A 24,809-nucleotide genomic window follows, 5' to 3' on the forward strand; every position below is an offset into this window, starting at 1 on the left:
GGAGCTCAGACAGAAAAGAGGTTTAAATTATGTACCAAAATAGGATCTTAAAAATGCAGTCATCCTCCTTATTTAGGGAAAGTTAATTAATGATCTCTCCAGGGGAATGGACTTCTCTTAGGACCAAGATAATGGTACTTAAATAAAACAAAACCTCATGAGTCACGGGAGTGGTGTTGGTGTACCCAGGCAGCCCGAGAGCGCCGTTCTCACCAAGTCCATGGGAGGAAAATGCCTCCAGGTGTAGCTTACATTTTCCTCTTTGCTGGTGTAAGTATCTGAGATGGAGGTGGGGCTGATCTCCTAGCTCTCTTAAACCATCTCCTACTCCTCTGGAGAAAATAAACCAGAGATTATTTTGGAGGATGAAGGCAAGGAATTGTGGGTTCCTTTGTCATGAACTTCCTCTCAGACATGGAGCCTTGTCTGGCACTAGAATTTAGGAGTCCAGCAGCCTGGGTTCCCAAAAATCACTCCTCGATGATCATGATTGCCTTCTCTCTTCCTTAATCTTGACCTTTCCTCTAGTTAAGGATCCCAAGTTTCATATATTTTTAGCAGTGTTGGTATCATTTCAATTAACCTCCTAAAGATATTTTTTGTGTCTTAATCCAGTTTTTGAACATTGTGAATTGTTTATATAACATACATCTTTTATCTTCTTGTAACAACATTTCAGCAATGAAATGTCACTGGATATATTCTAAAAAAATTTTTGTAGGTTTGTGAGACACTTGGAACACAATGCTTTGCAGTGAATTTTTTTTTGTAATCTGTCCTATATTATCTGAGGTAACTGAGATTTTGAGAAACCTGCCAGCACTGAGAAACTTAATTCCATTAAATGATATTGCATTACTAAAAATGAGCCCTTTTAATAGGTGGTTCCTTAAGAAAGATTTTGGTACCCAGCATGAGACAGGCTATGACCTGGGACCTGGGACCCTTTGCTGCAGTGCTTGCACCTGGGCAAATATCTCTCCTCAAGCAATAAAATACAAAGAAACTATAAGGGACTAAATAGAGCTGCGTTCATGAACAGTTGGGGCAAATTATGGACAACAAGATACAAAAAGGCCAAAAACCCAATTGCCACTTCTGAAGAGCCTGGAGCAAAAACAGGGTGTCGGGAGCAAAAGCAGGGTACTGCACATGCCCCCTGCACTCAACACCACGTAAGGGTGGGCAAACCACTTAAGCCCCGCCTCTGGCCCAACTCCTGGACACACCCTTACCCTCACCCCATATAAGGAACCAGCTCACCCCAACTTGGGAGCAAGCAAGGGAACCTGTTACTTGTTTTTGCTCCTCCCTGCTATAGCAGGGCCCCCAATAAAGACTTGCCTGAATTTCTTGTCTGGCCTCTTATCAATTTCTATTGATTAGGAAAGGCCAAGAACACTGGTCAGTAACAAGCATAGACTGTATCCAATAATACATCGTTTTACAAAGCTGGATTATGTAATGATATGCCTGACACTGTCCTGAATCCCTCGACACTCCTCAATATTCGCAAGAGGAAATTATTGGTAGGAAGGTTGCTGAAGGCGGAAATATGTTCCTCTCTCAATTTTGCATAAGAGCAGAGATCTTTGGGAGACTGGATGCTGCACCACGGGTTGGGGAGGTTGCACTCAATAATCTATAAGAACAAATGAAAATGCATTAAAAAAGGTAGAGCTTTGCATTTGCTAAAAGGAGGAAAAAAGTCTCCCGGGAAGACACTTTAGGAACAATCTTTCTTGTGAAAATGCATTTGTTTTGTTTCCTTGACCTCTAAAATTTCATAAACACAGCCCCACTGTGCCAGCAGCTCCTCGGGCCTCCGTCCGACTTTCCTCCCTTGACTGTGCTAAATCTCACCATTGACTGCACCTGGAACTCTGGAGCTTTCTATCACAGAGTGCTAATTCCTGTATGAACCCTTCTCTGTTCTGGTACTTGATACACACTAGTAATAACTTTACAACCTTCACTTTTAAAAACATTTTTGGATAACCTTTCCATTTAGGAGCCAGGAATTTGTATAAAACCACAGAGGTTATATTGCTTTTGAACTAAAGGCTGTTGGTTTGTGGAACTTCCTTCAACTGGAAACACATATGAGTCTGTGGTTTTATGTTTTCCCAGTTTTATAACATCCTACTTGTTTGTTTTCAAAGTGAAAGAATTTACCATTAATTTCCATACTTTATAAAGGCCTAACTTTTTACTTCCTTTTTTTTTTTTTTTTTTTTTCCAGTTGAAAGAGACAAGGATTTTTCTCACCAGCGAAGGCATTACAAAGAATTCCGGTTTGATCTTACTCAGATTCCTCATGGAGAAGCAGTGACAGCAGCAGAATTCAGGATATATAAGGACCGGAGCAACAGCCGATTTGAAAATGAAACAATTAAGATTAGCATATATCAGATCATCAAGGAATACACAAATAGGTATCAAATTTATATCTGACTTATTATCCTAGCAAATAAATGTTACATTGTAGTAAAATCCATTGATAACCCACTGGTCTATCAAATCATGCTTCTTTGAGTGTAATGGCATCAAGGCAGGTATAGACACATGAAAGATACATGTAACTGATCTGAAACGTGTCTTGTACATTTCACAGCTTTTTCCTACTCCTTACACCAATCTGTGTGCTAGACGGTCTCATGCTACCCTGTATGTGATTTTCAGGCCCTTCACCTCATTTTGTAAATGAGAAAACTTTCATTTTATTCTGCACATATGAAATTTATAATTAAGATGATTTGAATTACTTGTTGTTTTATAAATTGGAGAAGAGTGGCTTTATTTTTCCCTGGCATAGTGTAAAGTGTGTGTAGTGTTATGTGGATTTTGATGGAAGACATTGTATTTGCAATAGATTCTGACAGTTAACCTGTATGTCTTCTGTCTATAAAATGCTTAATTCAAAATGGTACAAAAATGGACAGAGAATCTGAAATACTAAATGTATGAAAACCTCAGCTGATAATTACTGCAAATGAGCCATCACATATAAGAATTAGAAAGGGACATTAGTGGTGTTTTCAGACCAGTGCAGAAATTGCTTGGGTAACACCTTTTACAAATGATTAACACTTTTGTTGGACAGCTCTTACATTTTTAAAGAAAATTCTTATTGGAATATTATATTGAGGTGAAATTTGTCTTCCATTCATTAAATCTAGATTTTCCCTTTGATGAAATACTATGTCCTTATTTGATGAGATAAATATTTAAAGACAGCTGTCATGAGCCCACTAAGGCCTCTTTCTCTCCTTAATGAATATTTCTAATTCCTGACCTTTGGATATTTCTTGGTCTTCTAGTGAGTAGGATTTCTCAATGGGTATTCCATGGAACACTAGCCCCTCACAATACTCAATGAAGAAAAAGAATAAAAAGCTTCTGGGGTCAAATGCATTTGAAAAGTCTACTTGTTAGACCATGTTTTAGGAGATTCACCATGCATATTAGAATAGTAAAGTCTTGCAAAGTCTTTATGGTAAAGAAACCTGTCAATTCAGTTTTTCCTAGTCTTCCTCAAAATTATTCGACTATGGAATCTTTTTCTTTGGGTCTGTAATACTTAATATCCTATGAAACACTGGTTTAGCAGGACACACCTTAATAAATACTGATCTCTGTACACTGTTATTTTAAGAGCACTAATTTCAAGGCAGAAAGATCTTTGTTCTTTTCTCAGCTCTAACATGTACTAGCTATTTGTCTGTGGGTGAATTTTTTGTTTTAAATCTCAATCCTGTGGTTCCATTTATAAAATGAGGATACTAATTTTTTTCTCACAGGGACAGGGCCTGGCATACTACATTATTTTTTTAAATACTAAATAATGGGGGTGACTTTTAAAATTAAATGACTAGATTTGAAAATAATGCTCCAAATACCATCTAATTATATTGCCATAGCTAACAAATATTTTATTTATAATTCTCCTTTTCTGCATCTGTTTCCACACTTGGGCTGGTGAGCTCCTTAAAGAAGGGATAGTGTCTTAAGTGATTTTTTTTTTTTTTTTTTTTTTTTAGCCTCAGCACTATGAATTTGTTTGATACAGTTTTGAAATTATCATTACCCATGAATGGGATACATCTTCCATGAACATATCCTAAAATACTTGAATTATCTTACCTTTTGACCATTCACAATATATTTTTATGAAAGTTGAATTTGTACTTGGTTATTCAACATACCAAGTATTTTTTACAGGAATTCTTTGTACACCAGGCCCCTATTTATTTATTAATTGTTTGAAACTAAATATAGACATTTACACTGATCACAGTTAAAGGTCCTAACTTTTATTTAGGTCCATTGTTCTATCTGCTCAGGATATTTTTGAATGTCATCCATTGAACTAGCTACCCTTTGAGCTTTCTTTCACTCTATTTTCTAAGTATGTTAACTACACTTACATAATTTAAAACATAATAACAATGATGAGAATAAAGGACTAATTTTTAGAAGAGTCCACTGATAATAATATATAGATTTATTTATGAATGAACCCATGCTGATTTTTATTAATAATACATTTGAAATATTTATGAGTATTGATGCTTAATCAGATCTCATAATTTTGGGAAATTTCATTTCTTTCTAAAAATGGAACATTTGTCTATCTTGAAACTTTGGTATTTCTCTAATTATAACTGATGTTAAACATACTAATCTCAATGTCTCTACAACTCCATCTGCCTGCTCTTTGAGTATTCTTGGGTATAATTTGGCTAACACTTTACTTATTTTAACATGTGTAGTTAATCTACTCTAAGATCCAGAATTTCACTGATATTTTTCCTAAATCTTTGAAAATGATTTCTAAAATCTAAAGTACATGTATCTCTTTGATTGGTGTTTTCTCACTCTACTATTCCAGACTCTAGGGTGGCAGAGATTGGATAGGATTCTACTCAATTTAATGAACATTATTTTGAAATTTTTAATTCAGTAAATTCAATTCAATATTAATTCAATTCTACCAAGTTCACATTTTTGAACATTTACTATTAAGTATTGTTGCTGAATTATGATTTTTCTCCTGTAGGGTTATGCTATACCTATTGTCTTCTGTGTATTTGTTTTTGGTAATGGGTATGGAATTTTTTCCCCCAATTATTTGCTTCAATGTCTGAAGCATACAAATGTACACATGCATACTGTACATTTCAATTTTATGTATCATTGACCAGGTGGGAGAATCTCTCGCAAAATGCCTTCCTTATCTTTGAAAAAGGCAGTCATCCACTGCCAGTGGTTCATTAATCCACAGTGTAACAAAATGCAACCCTGTGCTGTGCTATTGTCTGTAAATCTAGGATCCTCTTTTTACACTCCACTTTCTCTGCCAAAGAAAGACATTTAAGGGACAGAAGATATAGAAACAGCACATATGCCTCTTAGTGTATTTCAGGTTTCTGTGTAGGATTTCAAAGCCTTTGTAGAAAATGGTAGTGTATAGTAATAAGAGCAGGGTCTTTGGAATTCCCACATGGGGAAATTGATGTACATCTTGGAGTCTCAGTTTAAAAATCTATAGGCAAAAATAAAAGCAAAAATAAGTATTTCAGAACAATAAAAATATTTCAAGTGATGTGGGAAAGACTGGTACTTATCACAATGCAAAGACCAGAGTTGATACTTAATAAATATATCAGTTAACAGCTTAATAGGAGCAACTATTTTACTAGGATTTAGAGGGTTGTATACAAAAGGTAATCAAAAATAGGTGGTTACTATAATAACAGTAGCTACCATTTGCTACTGTTTATGTTAAGACAAAGTGAGCAAAGTGATGCTAGGTGACTTTCCTTAATAAAAAATTAGCTGATCTGTAATGAAATGAACACACCCAACTTATGAGCAGTTGGAGCTATCTGTGAACTTGTCCCTGAAAACCCAAGTTTTAGATAAATAGTCAAATTCTCCTTTAAAATACAGTTCAAGGGGCCTCAGACATGAATCCGGGGTGCAGACGCCTGTCAAGCCCAACTGGAGTCCTTGGCACTCTGGGCGGTGCAGGCAATGCAGATGGCCTGGCTCTGACTCTGAGGAGACCAGGCCACCCTGTGCTCCTCAGGCCACTGTCTGGCCCTTCCGGCAACTCTGGACCCCATCGCCGTGCACCAGCCAGGTGGTTCCAGGGATTTGGAAGTCCGTGTCTTTCAGGGACCATTACTTCACCTGCCACATGATTGTGGGATCTTGGTTCCGAGGCCAGAGGTCTGGCCTGAGCTCCTGTGGTGGGGGCTCTGAGTCCAAACCGCTGGACTAACAGAAAATCTCAGACCCCAGGGAATATCAATCAGAGTGAGGCCACCCAGAGGTCCTCATCTCAGCACCAAGACCGAGCTCTATCCAACTGCCTGCAAACTCCAGTGCTGGATGTCTCAGGCCAAACAACCAGTAAGACAAGAATACAGCACCACCCATTAAAAAAAAAAAAAAAAAAAAAAGATCAACAAAAAAATATGTTACAGATGAAGGAGCAAGGCAAAAACCTAAAAGACCAAATAAATGAAGATGAAATAGGTAACCTACCTGAAAAATAATTCAGAGTAATGATAGTAAAGATGATCCAAAGTCTTGGAAACAGAATGGAAAAAACACAAGAAACATTTAACAAGGATCTAGAAGAACTAAAGATCAAACAAACAATGATGAACAACATAATTACTGAAATTAAAAATACTCTAGAAGGAATCAATATAGAATAACTGAGGCAGAAGAATGGATAAGTGAGCTGGAAGATAAAATGGTGGAAGTCACTGCCAGGGAGCAGAGTAAAGAAAAAAGAATGAAAAGAATTGAAGACAGACTCAGAGACCTCTGGAATAATATTAAACACACCAACATTTGAATTATAGGGGTCCTAGAAGAAGAGAAAAAAGAAGAGTCTGAGAAAATATTTAAAGATACTATAGTTGAAAATTTCCCTAACATGGGAAAGGAAATGGTCAATCAACTCTAGGAAGCACAGAGAGTACCATACAGGATAAATCCAAGGAGAAACACGCCAAACACATACTAATCAAACTATCAAAAATTAAACCCAAAGAAAAAATATTAAAAGCAACAAGGGAAAAACAACAAATAACATACAAGAGAATCCCCATAAGGTTAACAGTTGATCTTTCAACAGAAACTCTGCAAGCCAGAAGGGAGTGGCAGGACATATTTAAAGTGATGAAAAGGAAAAACCTACAACCAAGATTACTCTACCTAGCAAGGATCTCATTCAGATTAGATGGAGAAATTAAAACCTTTACAGATAAGCAAAAGTTAAAAGAATTCAGCACCACCAAATCAGCTTTACAACAAATGTTAAAGGAACTTCTCTATGCAGGAAACACAAGAGAAGGAAAAGACCTACAAAAACAAACCCAAAACATTTAAGAAAATGGTAATAGGAACATACATATCGATAATTACCTTAAATGTAAATGGACTAAATGCTCCAACCAAAAGACATAGACTGGCTGAATGGATACAAAAACAAGACCCGTACATATGCTGCCTACAAGAGACCCACTTCAGACTTAGGGACACATACAGATTGAAAGTGAGGGGATAGAAAAAGATATTCCATGCAATGGAAATCAAAAGAAAGCTGGAGTAGCAATTCTCATATCAGACAAAATAGACTTTAAAATAAAGACTATTAAAAGAGACAAAGAAGGACACTACATAATGATCAAGGGATCAGTCCAAGAAGAAGATATAACATTTGGAAATATTTATGCACCCAAAATAGGAGCACCTCAGTACATAAGGCAAATGCTAACAGCCATAAAAGGGAAATCGACAGTAACACAATAATAGTAGGGGACTGTAACACCCCACTTTCATCAATGGACAGGTCATCCAAAATTAAAATAAATAAGGAACACGAGCTTTATATGACACATTAGACAAGATGGACTTAATTGATATTTATAGGACATTCCATCCAAAAACAACAGAATACACTTTCTTCTCAAGTGCTCATGGAACATTCACCAGGATAGATCATATCTTGGGTCACAAATCAAGCCTTGGTAAATTTAAGAAAATTGAAATCGTATCAAGTATCTTTACTGACAACAACACTATGAGACTAGGTATCAATTACAGGAAAAAAACTGTAAAAAATACAAACACATGGAGGCTAAAAAATACGCTACTAAATAACCAAGAGATCACTGAAGAAATCAAAGAGGAAATCAAAAAATACCTAGAAACAAATGACAATGAAAACACTACGACCCAAAACCTATGGCATGCATCAAAAGCAGTTCTAAGAGGGAAGTTCAGAGCAATACAATCCTACCTCAAGAAACCAGAAAAATCCCAAATAAACAACCTAACCTTACACCTAAAACAATTAGAGAAAGAAGAACAAAAAAACTCCCAAAGTTAGCAGAGGGAAAGAAATCATAAAGATCACATCAGAAATAAATGAAAAACGAATGAAGGGATCAGTAGCAAAGATCAATAAAAGTAAAAGCTGGTTCTTTGAGAAGATAAACAAAATTGATAAACTATTAACCAGACTCATCAGGAAAAAAAGGGAGAAGACTCAAGTCAACAGAATTAGAAATGAAAAAGGAGAAGTAATAACTGACACTGCAGAAATACAAAGGATCACAAGAGATTACTACAAGCAACTATATGCTTGTAGTAATAAAATGGACAACCTGGAAGAAATAGACACATTCTTAGAACAGTACAACCTGCTGAGACTGAACCAGGAAGAAATAGAAAATATGAACAGACCAATCACAAGCACTGAAATTGAAACTGTGACTAAAAATCTTCTAACAAACAAAAACCCAGGACCAGGTGGCTTCACAGGCGAATTCTGCCAAACATTAAGAGAAGAGCTAACACCTATCCTTCTCAAACTCTTCCAAAATATAGCAGAGGGAGGAACACTCCCCAAGTCATTCTATGAGACCACCATCACCCTGATATCAAAACCAGACAAAGATATCACACAAAAAAGAAAACTACAGACCAATATCTCTGATGAACATAGAGGCAAAAATACTCAACAAATTACTAGCAAAAAGAATCCAACAGCACATTAAAAGGATCATACACCATGATCAAGTGGTATCTACCCCAGCAATGCAAGGATTCTTCAATATATGCAAATCAATCAATGTGATACACCATATTAACTAATTGAAGGAGAAAAACCATATGATCATCTCAACAGATGCAAAAAAAGATTTCTACAAAATTCAACACCTGTTTATGATAAAAACTCTGCAGAATGTGTGCATAGAGGGAACCTACCTCAACATAATAAAGGCCATATACGGCAAACTCACAGCCAACATTGTTCTCACTGGTGAAAAACTGAAACCATTTCCGCTAAGATCAGGAAAACAACACGGGTGCCCACTCTCACCACTATTATTCAACATAGTTTTGGAAGTTTTAGCCACAGCAATCAGAGAAGAAAAAGAAATAAAAAGATCCAAATTGGAAAAGAAGAAGTAAAACTGTCACTGTTTGCCAATGACATGATACTATACATAGAGAATCCTAAAAATGCTACCAGAAAACTACTAGAGCTAATCAATGAATTTGGTAAAGTAGCAGGACACAAAATTAATGCACAGAAATCTCTTGCATTCCTATACACCAATGATGAAAAATCTGAAAGTGAAATCAAGGAAACACTCCCATTTACCACTGCAACAAAAAGAATAAAATACCTATGAATAAACCTACCTACGGAGACAAAAGACCTGTATGCAGAAAACTATAAGACACTGATGAAAGAAATTAAAGATGATACAAACAGATGGAGAGATATACCATGTTCTTGGATTGGAAGAATCAACATTGTGAAAAGGACTATACTACCCAAAAGCAATCTACAGATTCAATATAATCCCTATCAAACTACCAATGGCATTCTTCACAGAACTAGAACAAAAAATTTCACAATTTGTATGGAAACACAAAAGACCCCGAATAGCCAAAACAATCTTCAGAAAGAAAAATGGAGCTGGAGGAATCAGGCTCCTGGACTTCAGACTATACTACAAAGCTACAGTAATCAAGACAGTATGGTACTGACACAAAAACAGAAATATAGATCAATGGAACAGGATAGAAAGCCCAGAGATAAGCCCACGCACATATGGTCACCTTATCTTTGATAAAGGAGGCAAGAATATACAGTGGAGAAAAGATAGTCTCTTCAATAAGTGGTGCTGGCAAAACTGGACAGCTACATGCAAAAGAATGAAATTAGAATACTTCCTAACACCATACACAAAAATAAACTCAAAATGGATTAAAGACCTAAATGTAAGGCCAGACACTGTAAAACCCCTAGAGGAAAACATAGGCAGAACACATTATGAAACAAATCACAGCAAGATCCTTTTTGACCCACCTCCTAGAGAAATGTAAGTAAAAACAAAAATAAACAAATGGGACCTAATGAAACTTAAAAGCTTTTGCACAGCAAAGGAAACCATAAACAAGACGAAAAGGCAACCCTCAGAATGGGAAAATATATTTGCAAACAAAGCAACTGACAAAGGATTAATCTCCAAAGTATACAAGCAGCTCATGCAGCTCAATATCAGAAAAAAAAACAAAAACAAAAACAATGCAATCCAAAAATGGGTGGAAGACCTAAATAGACATTTCTCCAAAGAAGACATACAGATTGCCAACAAACACATGAAAGGATGCTCAACATCACTAATCATTTGAGCAATGCAAATCAAAAGCACAATGAGGTATCACCTCACACCAGTCAGAATGGCCATCATCAAAAAATCTACAAACAATAAATGCTGGAGAGGGAGTGGAGAAAAGGGAACCCTCTTGCACTGTTGGTGGGAATGTAAATTGATACAGCCACCGTGGAGAACAGTGTGGAGGTTCCTTAGAAAACTAAAAATAGAACTACCATACGATCCAGCAATCCCACTGCTGGGCATATACCCTGAGAAAACTGTAATTGAAAAAGAGACATGTACAAGAATGTTCAATGCAACATTATTTACAATAGCCAGGACATGGAATCAACCTAAGTGCCCAACGACCAATGAATGGATAAAGAAGATGGGGCACGTATATATAATGGATTATTACTCAGCCATACAAAGAGACGATATTGAGTTATTTGTAGTGAGGTGGATGGATCTAGAGTCTGTCATACAGAGTGAAGTAAGTCAGAAAGAGAAAAACAAATACAGTACGCTAACACATATATATGGAATCTAAAAAAAAAAAAATGGTTCTGATGAACCTACGGGCAGGACAGGAATGAAGACGCAGATGTAGAGAATGTACTTGAGGACACAGGGAAGGGGAAGTGTAAGCTGGGATGAAGTTTGAGAGTAGCATTCACATATATACACTACCAAATGTAAAATAGATAGCTAGCAGGAAGCAGCTGCATAGCACAGGGAGATCAGCTCGGTGCTTTGTGACCACCTAGAGGGGTGGGATAAGGAGGGTGTGAGGGAGACACAAGAGGGAGGGGATATGGGGATATACGTATGCACATAGCTGATTCACTTTATTATACAGGAGAAACTAACAGAACACTATAAAGCAATCATACTCTAATAAAGATGTTAGAAAAAATACAGTTCAAGAGGATGGGAAACTGCTTATCTATGAATTTATTTTACAGAAGTATCAGAGATATAGAAAATTAGAAAAGGATTCACGTATAAATGTTTTTCACAGTATTATTGGTTACCATAGCATAGACTGAGAACATTTTAATTTTAAACAGAACAGAAAAAGTTGCACTTTGTTTCATGGAAAATGGAAATGCTATACTTCATAGAGCAAGTAGAAATTGTATTTTAAAAATATATTAGTAACACTGGAAAGTGCTCAGGCTGTAATGTTAATTGAATAAAACAGGAAACAAACTTTATTTACACATAATACACATAATTATGTTAGGATGAATTCATGTGGAAAACAGATTAGAAAGAAGCAGCAAGTGTTCACTGAAAGCTTGCAGGTAATTTTAAATTTTAATTTCCCCCTTTTCTGTACTTTCTAAATTTTTATAGTGAAAATTACTTTTGTAATCAAAACAAGCATAAGCATAGTTGAGCAAGTGAAGATAATGAAACAACAGTATGTTACATGTTTCTTTACCAAATAACAATCCCAACATTTCCAGGTAGAGAGGGGCAAAAATCAAAACTAAACTGAACAAAATAAAGGATTAAAAAAATAAGTTGCTCTTAATTTTTTCTTAAGATACAAGAGGCATTTTTTTTTCCACAGAAAATGAAGATAAATAAATTTTTTTCTTTCCCCTCTTTTATGGAAAATGTTCCTGCCAATTGGGAACCTTGACTTTAATTCTCTGAACTGAGGAGGAATGGATTAAAGATACTTCATTTATATATCATGTGATCACAGTAAAATGGAAACAATTTCAATTTGAGAAACCCATTTTAATATCCAATTATTATTTGTTGAGTATTGATTATTTGTGTTTTCATATATTTATCAAATCAAGAACTAAAATGGATATATGAAAAGAAACTTGCACCTCTAGACATTTTCAAGCCTAAGGTCACCTCTTAAAACTTGTCTTCAAACTTGTGGATTTTATCCATGTACTGTTTCTTTTTTTTTTTAAGTTTTATTGAACTATAGTTGATTTACAATGTTGTGTTAGTTTCAGGTATAATGCAAAGTGGTTCAGTTATACATACATGTATATAAATATATATATTTTTCTTCTACATTCTCTTCCATTATAGTTATTACAAGATATTGACTACAGTTCCCTGTACTATACAATAGGTCCTTGTTGGTTATCTATTTTATATATAGTAGTGTGTAATAGTGTTTTGAATTAAACTAAGAAACAATTGAAAAGTCAGTGCAGACTGTACTCTTTAAGGCAGTGCATTTGACAATGCAAACATGTGTGTGTGTGTGTGTATAATTTCACATATTTAAAGGTCACTTCCCATAAGATGTCATCTAGGAGTGTCAAGGTGGGGATCCTTGAAGTAATTTAGACTGATGTTTTATAGATATGTTTTATATACAAGACGCTCTCTGGTCTATTAACCGTCTCATCTATAAATCCTTTGACAATGTTATGTGATCAAATACGAAAGAGACAGGCCCATGATGTCATCTCTTTTCACAATTATTTATCTTAGCAAGACCTAAAACTCTTAAAATTATATGTTTTATTCCTACTATCTCCCACCTCCCCGTTTATCCCTACTCATATGTCAATGCGTGCCATTTAAAAGTGTTCTGATATTTATCCACATCTTTATTTTTCTTGGTAAAAACTTAATACACATCATTTCACTCATTTAATCTTTTCACATGAAGCTGACAGCCCCAAATTCCGTATAGAAGGCATTTCTCTTCAGTCACCCCTCACATATCTGGCATTATTGGGAAATGAGGTTTCCACATGATTGAATTTTCCAGATAATTCAGCTGAGTTGGCCATGCTTTTCCTGAGCAACTTACATGTGGCCAACACAGGGTACACAAGGAGAGTAAATAAGATCCTTACAGTTCATAGCCTGAGGCAGGGGTTGGGGTGAGCTTGCCACACACAGGCTTTAAAAACTATAATACAATGTGCTAAGCAGTATGATGTAAGTATGTACTATGTGTTGTACAAATGAATACAAAATACAAATGAAGGGGAAATTAATTCTTCACATGGGACAGTGAGGGCCCTTGGGGAAAGCCACTAGGAGGAGTTCACCCTTGAGTTGGGCCTTTGAAGATGAGAAAGAACTTTTTTTTTTTTTAAAGTCTATTTTTTTGACTTTTTTTAATTGAAGTATAGTTGATTTAAAATGTGGTGTTAATTTCTGCTGTACAGCAAAGTGACTCAGTTATATATATATATATATATATATATATATATGTATGTATACACACACACATTCTTCTCCATATCCTTTTCCATTATGGTTTATCATGGGGTATTGAATATAGTTCACTGTGCTATACAGTAGGACCTTGTTCTTTATCCATCCTATATATAATAGTTTACATCTGCTAACCCCAAACTCCCACTCCATCCCTTCCCCATCCCTCCTCAACCTTGGCCACCACAAGTCTATTCTCTATGACTTGAGTCTGTTTCTGTTTCATAGATTGGTTCATCTGTGTCATATTTTAGATTCTACACAAAAGTGATATCATATGGTATTTGTCTTAATCTTTCTGACTTACTTCACTTAGTATGATATTCCCTAGTTTCATCCATGTTGCTGCAAGTAGCATTATTTTGTTCTTTTTTATGGCTGAGTAATATTCCATTGTATATATGTACCACATCTTCTTTATCCATTCATCTGTCGGTGGACATTTAGGTTGTTTCCATGTCTTGGTTATTGTGAATAGTGCTGCTATGAACATAGGTACATATGTATCTTTTTGAATTATAGTTTTATCTGGATATATGCTCAAGAGTGGAGAATATGGTAACTCTATTTTTACTTTTAGGAGGAACTTCCATACTGCTTTCCACAGTGGCTTCACCAATGTACATTCCCACCAACAGTGTAGGAGAACTTTCTATAACGACAGAGAGAGAAAGAGAGGTAGAGAGAGAGAGGGCACTTAGAAGAAATATTCCTAAGCATTAAAATGTTTAAATGCATAAAGAATTAAATAGTAAGAACAATGCCAGTAGTCCTACTACTAAGAAGAGCAGTCAGCACTTGCCCATTTAATGGGCACTCACCATGTGTCTGGCACTGTACTAAGTGCTTTTCTTGAATTAATTTTTTTCACAGTATATACATTTATATATTCCCAAAAGAAAACATGCTGTGTAGAATTCAACCTTTTCCTAATGTTCTGCTATGAATATCAATTTCTGTGCTCCACTGCGAAAATATTTTAAGCCAGCCTGTTTGCTGCCATTTGCCATCTTCCCTGCTTGGATATATTTAGTTGAGCTGTCATCATTCAAGTCCACAGTCAGTTTCACACTGACATCTTCTCCCCCCTCCTGCTTCTCTAAGATTTTTGATTCTTCTGTGTACGTACTTCAGGATACACATTGACAATTTCAATTTCCACCCAGGGAGATTTTGTGAGCTTTTGAGAGCAGCATAACTAACACTCGGAAGGTCAGTGCCGACTGCTCTAAATATATAGGACAGCAGACAAGCATGGCTTGTGTTTCTGCAGTGTGCAGGGATCAAGCTCTAGTTCAAGTTCTCAGCCGAGGGGATTCAACACCCAGGAGACATGTAGCAATGTCTGGAGGCATTTTTGGTTGTCCCAGGTGGCAGGGGTGGAGGGATGAAGGGCTCCTGGCACCCAGTGAGTAGGAATGCTGGGGTAGTGGAAGATGCTGCTAAAACTTCTGCCATGAACAGGACACACCCCTACCCAATAAAGAATGATCTGGTCCAAATTTTGCCTAATGCTGAGGTTGAGAAATATTGCTCTAGTTGTAGATTTAAGTTACAAACCTAAATTATGGGAATAATTCATACCATGGAGTCAATTTTTCCCTGACTATTTCATATTTGGGGTCGTAAGAGTCATAATATGGAAGAGATCTTAGGAACCTGGACTAGGTGTATCACTCATTCATTAGAGGGCATTAAAAGTGGTTGGACTATGTTTGTAATAGTTTCACTTCTTTGCTTCTTGTTGAGTGAGGAACTCTCCCGTGTGTGTGTGTGTGTGTGTGTGTGTGTGTGTGTGTGTGTGTGTGTGTATTCAGTAGCCCATGTTTAGATCTCTCTGCAAGGGAAAAATATGGAATGATGTAGTGCCAGGAAACCTGCTAACATTATCAGTATCTTGGCAATTTAAAAAATTCCACAGAGGGAAAAGTTATTGAATTTTCATAGTGGGAATTCAACTTGTTTTCCCATTTTTTGCCATTCAATTCCATCTAATATTACTATTTTACCAGCTTGCATATGTGCCTTTTAAATGTAAATACAGCATTGAATTAGATATTCTGAAAATTGGTGTTCTGTGAGATTTACAGAAACTTGTTATTTCACATTTGTTTTGGGAGAAAAAATAATTGCCATTTGAAAATATCAATCAGCTAACAAAGTCAAATTCTAACACTTTTAAACCTGAAACTGCACATGAGAGAAGATTTTGACATTATAAACCCCAGAGAATATCATTGATTAATTTGCATCAGTTGTTAACGTGCTCTGTTTTAGAGCTGTATGTCAGGTTTCTCAGATGGTGTGGTGTATTTATGTCAGATACCCAGAGAAAGATGTATGCTTTCTTCTTGGGTGGCCGTCATTACATTTCTACCAGGCATGATAAGCTATTCAGAGACAAAAGGAGATGGAAGGAGGTGAAAACATCCTAATAGTAGAAAGTTTGGGAAAAGTGTAGATATCTCTGTGCTCTGTAAGGATCATGCCTCATGGAAATAGAAAAGTATTTTAACTTTTGCTCTGAAATGTATCTGTGTATCTTCCAGACAATTTCCCAAAGCTTTTCTTGGCAAGATTTAGAGCTTCTTGGTTAGACAGTAGAATGTTTATGCTCCTGGTTAACTGTTTCTTCTCTCTCTCTCTTCCTCTTTCTCTCTCTCTCTCTCTCTAATGTACATATATACACACATATGCATGCATATATATAATTGAAACTGTAACAATCTAAAGAATATTTCTCTTTCATTATCTCTTGTTGAGTACATAAATAATTTTACTTCCTTTTTGATATGTTTTCAACTTCATTTTTTGCCTCTAATGGAATTTAGGGACAAAAGTTCATTATGGGTTATATGTATCAATAAATGTTACTAAATTTAAATAAAATGAATGAATCTCTATATCTAAAATTTATAAGTGCAGGTTATTAAAGAAATTTGACAGTAGTGATTGCATAAATCACTTCTGACCCTAATTTTGTCATGAAGCATAAGATATACAGCTTATTATATACATACTTACATGCCATAAATGTGTTTTGGTAAGAAAACAGCAATTATAGCAATTTGCATAATATTTTTATTTGTGTAGTTTTTTTTATCCCTGCAAGGGATTTATGAGGTAGATTTTATTTTAATCTTCATTTAAAGAATAAACAAAAGCTCAGAAAGATGACTTAAAGGGCATACTTATTTTTTCTACTACTAAGCAAAGCCTAAGTATAGCAAGTCATTGTTGAAATTTAGCAGATAACAATTCCACCTATAATTACAATTCTTTACTTTATAAAAGTAGACTTACAATGAGACTCCTCAGAGGAGCCATGAGTCCTACACTTTCTGCTCAAGTAATAAGATACCAATGAGAACTGTTTGTTAACCATACTTAGAAACAAGCAAAAGGATTTATTTGCCACAAGCCTATGAAACAATACCTTTGATAAAATAGATTTTGGCAAAAGATGAATGGGGGTTCCATCCAAGGACTCATCTGATGTATATTAGTTTACCCAATTCCCCCTGCTGAGAAGTGATTTCATCTATAAAGAAATTTTCACAATACACGTGAACTCCAAGGACAGTGTCATAGAGAAGTAACCAAGCACAAGCTTATTTTGGAAGATTTTCTGTGTTGTCCATTCACATTTCTTATTGTGTTGAAATAGTATAAGATGTTCTATCTTTTAAATATGGATTCAAATGTGTCCTATAAATATTTGATGCTTCTTGTGTTTACTAAAAATCCCTCTATTTGACTCGCTTTGTTCCTACTATTCCACATTACTTCTCTTCTCCATATCTTAGTGAAGTTCATGTTATAAAACTTTGCTTTAAATACATCACTTTCTTATCTTTTATTCACCCCTCAACCTACTGCAGTTTGATTCCCATAACTCCACTCTACTGATTATCCACCAACGTTCTCCTTGCTACCAAATCTTCTAGACACTTTTTTGTTCTTCCCATTCTTCTCAGTTTTTGATATTGCTGACCACCTCCTATTTAATACGTGAAATATTTAATCTGTGAAAACTAGGGGAGTGTATTAGTTTCCTAGAGCTGCTGTAACAAATTACCACAAACTTGGATGGCTTAATACAACAGAAATTTATTCTCTCACACTTCTGGAGATTAGAAGTCCAAAATCAAAGCTTTGTTAAGACAATACTCCTTCCAAAACCTCTAGGGGAAGATTATTTTTGGCCTCTTCCAGCTTCTGGTAGCTCCAAATATTCCTTGGCTTGGGTCAACATAAGTTCCATCTCTGCCTTTGTCCTCATACTGCTGTCTTCCTTCTGTGTCTCTTCTCCTCTTCTTATAAGGGCAGCAGTCATACTGGATTAAGGCCCATGCTAATGACCTCATCTTAACTTGATTACATGGTCACTCCTTGGCTCCATGTCTGCCATCCTGTTTTAGGCTGGTGGCTCAGCTCAACCTTTCAGTATTCCAATCCAAAAACCAATTATCTTTCAGTGTAAAGAGGGCAGTTAAAGGATGGTTTGGGACTAAAAAGGGAGCTATAGTGATATAAGGGAAAGTGTTCTGAAAATGGAATATAGAAACCTGGGTTCTGGTCTCCCAACTGGGTGAGTGACCATGGGAAATAAGTTGATTTCTCTTTAAGTTTTCTCATCAATCAAATAACAGTTTGGTTACATAATTTATATCCCATTTAATTCTAGTATTCAGTGATTTATTTTGTTCACTTTCAGAGGTGGACTCCCAGGCTAGCTGATATTCACATCAGACATAAATGGTTATAATTTGTATTTGGGGCTTATAATGAGAACACTTCATTAAATCCATTATTCAGCTATGTAGAAAGTAGAAGGAGTTAACATTTCAAGCATCCAAAACCACATGCATAGTATGCTACTAGGCATGCTTGTGTACCAGATTATAAGAAGGATCATGAAGAAGAATATGATACGATTGTATAAAAATATTTGGTTTACTCAAGTTAAAGATCAAAGAAATTAGAGGAGGAAAATGAATATTTATATAATTGGATGTGTTTATAGACATAGATATATAATGAATATAATAGTAGCAGTTAAATAGTAAAAAGATACAATCATTTATTAATATAATTATTTTTACATATTTTAATCATGTTATATAAAATTTCATTAATGTAGTCTTATTCCTTGTTTCACTTTGAAAATATATATGTAGAGACTTTTTTCAAACTTTTCACATGCATGTTTGACATCATCACTATAGCCATATTTTGAATCATATATCACGATATTACAAAGTTCATCATCTTCACATTCATCTATGTTGTTTTAAAGTAGCAATTTTTGAGTCTGTGTATAATGCTGTCATCAGAAATATTATGTTACCAAAAGCACTAATTCACACATTTTTTTGTTGTTGTTAGTTCGTTTTTAAGTATTTTTTATTGAAGCATAATTGACATATACATTTATATTAGTTTCAGGTATACAATATAATGATCCAATATCTGCATATGTTGTAAAATGATCACTGCAGTTAACTTCTGTCACCATACCTAGTTAGAAATTTTCTTTCTTGTAATTAGAACTTTACAGACCTACTCTCTCAGCAACTTTCAAAATATGTAATACAGTATTATTAATTACAGACATTTACCATGCTGTACATTACAGCCCCATGACTTACTTGTTTTATAACTGGAAGTTTACACCTCTGGACCTATTTCACCCATTTCTTTCACTCCCACCCCCTGCCTCTGGTAACCACTAATCTGTTCTCTGTATCTATGAGCTTGGGCTTTTGTTTGTTTGTTTGTTGTTTTGTTTTGTTTTAGATTCCACATATAAGTGCTAGTGTTTGTCTTTCTCCATCTGACTTATTTCAATTATTATAATGCCCTCAAGGTCCATTCATGTCACAAATGACAAGATTTCATTCTTTTTTATGGCAGAATAATATTCCATTGTGTGTGTGTGTGTGTGTGTGTGTGTGTGTGTGTGTATGCCACATTTTCTGTACCCATTCATCTGTTGATGGACACTTAGGTTGTCTCCATATCTTGGCTTTGTAAATAATATTGCAATGAACATAGGGATGTGTGCATCTTTTTGAGTTAGTGTTTTCATTTTCTTCAATAAATAACCAGAATTACTGGTCCAAATGATAGTTGTTGTTGTTGTTGTTTTTTTTTTTCAATTTTTTGAGGAGCCTCCATACTGTTTTCTGTAGTGACTGCACCAACTTACCTTCCCACCAACAGTGCACAAGTGTTCCTTTTCCTCTACATCCTCACCAACACCTGTTATTTCTTGTCTTTTTAATACATAATAGATATTCTAACAGGTATGAAGTTATATCTCATTGTGGTTTTGATTTGTATTTCCCTGATGATTAGTGATGTTCAGCATCTTTTCATGTACTTGTCCATCTGTATGTCTTCTGCCCATTTTTAAATAGATTTTTTTTTTTTTTTTTTTGCTATTGAGTTGTATAAGTTCTTTATATATTTTGGATATTAACTCTTTATCAGATATATGATTTGCAAATATTTTCTTCCATTCCATAGGTTGCTTTTTCATTTTGTTGATGGTTTACTTTGCTGTGCAAAAGCTTTTTAATTTGATGTTGCCCCACTTGTTTATTTTTGCTTTTGTCACTTTTGCTTTTGGTGTCAGAGCCAAAAAAAAAAATCATTGCAAAGACCAATATCAAGGAGCTTACTGACTATGTTTTCTTCTAGGAGTTTTATGGTTTCAGGTTTTACATTCAAGTCTTTAATTCATTTTAAGTTAAGGTTGTGTATGGTGTAAGATAGCAGTCCTGTTTCATTCTTTTGCATATGGCTGTCCAGTTTTCCCAACACTTTATTGAAGAGACTGTCTTTCCACATTGTATATTCTTGGTTCTTTCATTGTAAATTAATTAACCCATATACGTGGGTTTATTTCTTGGCTCTTTATACTGCTCCATTGATCTATGTGTCTGTTTCTGTGCCAATATCAAATTGTTTTGATTAGTATAACTTTGTAAGTGTGATGCCTCTAGTTTTGTTCTTCTTTCTCCAGATTGCTTTGGTTATTCGGGGTCTTTGTGGTTCTGTACAAACTTTAGGATTGTATGTTCTATTTCTGGGAAAAATGTCTGACAAACTAGGTAAAGATTCAACTATAATTTCCTCTCTTCCAGATAGATCTTCAGATTATATTACATTTGGTCATCACAAAATCTCTTAAGGCAGTGATTATCATACTATCTTTTAGGCATGGGAAAACAGAGGCTGAGGAATTCCTTTATTGTTCAAGCTCTGTCTGCTCCCCAAATTCTAGTTTATTTTATTACAATACACTTTATTTCTTCCAGTGTCATAGTCTTAGATATGTAAGACTCTTTATTTTCAGATGAGTGGTAAGAATGATGATAACACAAATTTTGCTGAATTTGGCTACTGCTGCTCAGTCTTTAGTGAAGTTCCTACCCTTTTGGTATTTTGAGGCTCCCAAGGCATGTATACAAAACCCTTTCCTCTCTCAGTAAAATAAAAAGCACCCTTGCAAAGCAGTATCTTCAACCCCACCAATTTCCCATGAAAACACATGTTTAAACCTCTGGTCATGATTGAAGTAAGATATGCTCACATGTATTTGTATTGAACTCTAACTGTAGCTACATATCTACATATTATTTTTCACCTGTGATTAATTATATTCAGTATATCTATATATTTCATATCCAATAAATCTGTGTGATGCAAATCCTTTATCTGTTCAATATGACTCTGTATTTAACAACTGCATGATAGCTTCATTAAACTGTATGAGAAATTATTATGCTGATCTATATCATACTCAAGACAAAGGTTCAAATTCTACCTGAAAAAGAAAAATACAAATTTTCATCATTATGAGTTATTTTGATCAATATAAATTGACTTTCATGTATTAGTTTTTCAAAACATTTCAATGTGGATAATTGCTATAATATCTATAAACACAGAATGTTCACATCCAGGATTATTCTTGCCTTAAAAAATTTTTTTTAAATAGTATTATGGGTTGAACCATGTTCCCCTCTGTCCCCTATCCATATATTGAAGTCCTGGCCTCCAGTATCTCAGAATGTGATCTTATTTGGAAACAGAGTCTTTAATGAGGTAACTCAATTAAAATGAGGGTGAGTCTTAATCCAATATGACTGGTGTCCTTATAAAAATGTAAAATTTGGATGCAGTGATGTACATATAGGGAAGGTGATATGAAGTTGCAGGGAGGAAACAGCCATCTACAAGCCAACGAGATTCTTCCATCACAGCCCTCAAAAGAACCAACCCTGCCAACACCTTGAGTTTGGACATCCAGCCTCCAGAACTGTGAGACAATAAATTTCTACTGTTTCAGCCACTCAGGCTCCGGTACTTTGTTATGGCAGCCTTAGGATACTAACACAGTAACATTCTGAAATGCTTGCATACATCCATGTAGGTGGACTTTATTTCCTTTACTAGAATGCAGATTTTAATTTTAGTTTCATTACTGTAATTGTACATAATATAAAATAATTATATTATGGATTTATTTCTGCTACAAATGAATATATTTTTCTACATATATATTTTCTTTGTACTGCATTCCTTTTAAATGCATTAATATTTTAAATTTTCTTTTATTAGAAGTTGTAAGAATTTCTTAAAAAAAAGGTAAAAGTGATAAGGCAAGGCAACTTTAACAAGTTTATTTTATACTGCTTATAGGATATATTTAGTATATTCTATTTCCAGGGAGATAAGTGTTCTTCTTTAGTGGAATAATTTTATACTTCCAAAGAAATCACGTCTCAATTTCTACAGAATGGATAGGAATTTATTTTTAAGATGCTGTTATGAAAGTTGCTACATGAGTGAAAATTACAAAATTATTACAATTGTGCTTATTAAAAATGGACTTGAGGACTTCCCTAGTGGCACAGTGGTTAAGAATCCACCTGCCAATGCAGGGGACATGGGTTCAATCCCTGGTCCGGGAAAATTCCACATACTATGGAGTAACTAAGCCCGTGAGCCACAACTACTGAGCCTGCGCTCTAGAGCTCGTGAGCCATAAACCCACGTGCCAAAACTACTGAAGCCTCTGTGCCCGAGGGCCCACGTGCCGCAACTACTGAGCCTGTGTGCTGCGACTACTGAAGCCCGCGTGCCTAGAGCCTGTGCTCCACAACAAGAGAAGCCACTGAAATGAGAAGCCCACGCACCTCAACGAAGAGTAGACCCTGTTCGTCCCAACTAGAGAAAGCCCGCACACAGCAAAAAAACCCAACACAGCCAAAAAATAAATTTTAAAAATAAATAAATAAATAAACAGACTTGACTCTCCTAAAGCATATTCTCTTGTCTGTAGGTAATGCAGAAGAGCTCTTTACACAAAAGGAAAGAGGAGAAATTAAAGAATAGAAGTTAATGATCAAAAATAAAATAGTTTGGCTCAAGAATAGGAATACATGAAGCTTATGAAGACAACTGATCATTCATAACTTTTCAGAGGTGAACTAGAAATATATGGATTTTTTCAAATCATACTATTGGCCTAGGTTTACCTTCCAATGAATTAGATTTGCATCACTGAAATTCAGGTATTTAGGGTTTGCTTGGGTCTGTTGGCTGATGCTTTTTCTAAATATATTCATTAAAACTGAAACTATTTTCCTCATAGACATGCTTAACAGTGTTGAGACTTGAATATGAAGAGTTAGAGAATTTTTTTTTCTGGAAAAGTAGCACAATTTAAAAATAATAGAAAATACACCTAAATAACTACATAAAGATATTTGTTAACTGGTTGAAATTGCTCTCAGAATTTACCTCTTTGTTCTTTTTTGTTTTTCAAATGTTTATCTATATCACACCAAGGGATGGCATTTTATACTTTGCACAGTTTATTAGAACATCTTTACCATATTTCAAATGAAAGCAGGCTTTGAAAGCAGGGTAACACTTGCGTATTTTCCAAGCTACAAGGTGAATCCTTCTTCTGTTTAAGAAGCTAATAACGTGATTAAGTTACTTCCAAGATTACAGTCTCAAAGACATTTTTAAAATATTTCAAAAATTTAAGAATAATCCATATTTTCTTAGATTCTGTTTATTTGGTAGGTTTTCCAATTTTGGAGGAAGAGGGAGAATTTGATTTACATTCCATCACACTGTGAAAATAATGGGTCCTTAAAATTCAAGTGGGAATGAATTAATCTTTTCATTGAATTGTAGTATATGCCTGTCGTATGTCTGCAGTGACTCAAACTGATTCCTGTATTGGATGTGAAAAAGTGTCTGTAACCCTTCTTTGGTAATCACTATGATTAAAATTGTGAAGGAGAATTAAAGCTGCATATTTTGGTGTATGGTAGCTGGACAATATAATTGATCATAAAACATTAATTTTAAGTTCTCTAGGTTAATGGAAGAATGGTATAAATCAAGTTTAAGTAAAGAAATGGAGAGGTACCGTCTAAAATATTGACTGAGATTCTTTACTTCTGTTATAGTTCAGTTTTCAATTATAGATTTTTTTCTAAGAAAATAATAAATATGCATGATTTGATTTTATTCAAAATTAGTTTTTTACATTTTGTAAGCCACCTTTAAGGTGACTTCTAAGATACAGATAGATGGAAAATAAAGTAGAATAGTATTTAACATAGCTTATTATGACATAGCTCTGATCTTCCTCATATGAATAATATGCTGTCAGATTCAGCACAGTCATAAACTGCATAATAGTGTATTTCTATTCTACTTTGATGGAGTTCCATTGTTTTTACCATCAACCTATCTGAGCCTTAATTTCATCAATATAAAAATCTATTGTAAAGATTAAATGTCACATAGAGAACAGACCTGTGGTTGCCAAGGGAGAGGAGTGTGTGGGGGGAATGGATTGGGAGT

The 24,809-nt window shown here is 35.0% G+C and overlaps 1 protein-coding gene across 1 annotated transcript in view; it reads left to right on the forward strand.

Annotated features, from left to right (window-relative positions):
* Positions 1–24,809, forward strand: part of BMP5 (bone morphogenetic protein 5) — a 117,719-nt gene that overhangs the window by 53,316 nt on the left and 39,594 nt on the right. Inside the window, exon 2 of the mRNA XM_007186952.3 lies at positions 2,243–2,435. Within this exon, the coding sequence (XP_007187014.2) occupies positions 2,243–2,435 (193 nt within the window). The remainder of the gene's footprint in view (positions 1–2,242; positions 2,436–24,809) is intronic.

The sequence above is a fragment of the Balaenoptera acutorostrata genome, chromosome 10 (assembly GCF_949987535.1).
Source record: "Balaenoptera acutorostrata chromosome 10, mBalAcu1.1, whole genome shotgun sequence".
Lineage (NCBI taxonomy): Eukaryota > Metazoa > Chordata > Mammalia > Artiodactyla > Balaenopteridae > Balaenoptera > Balaenoptera acutorostrata.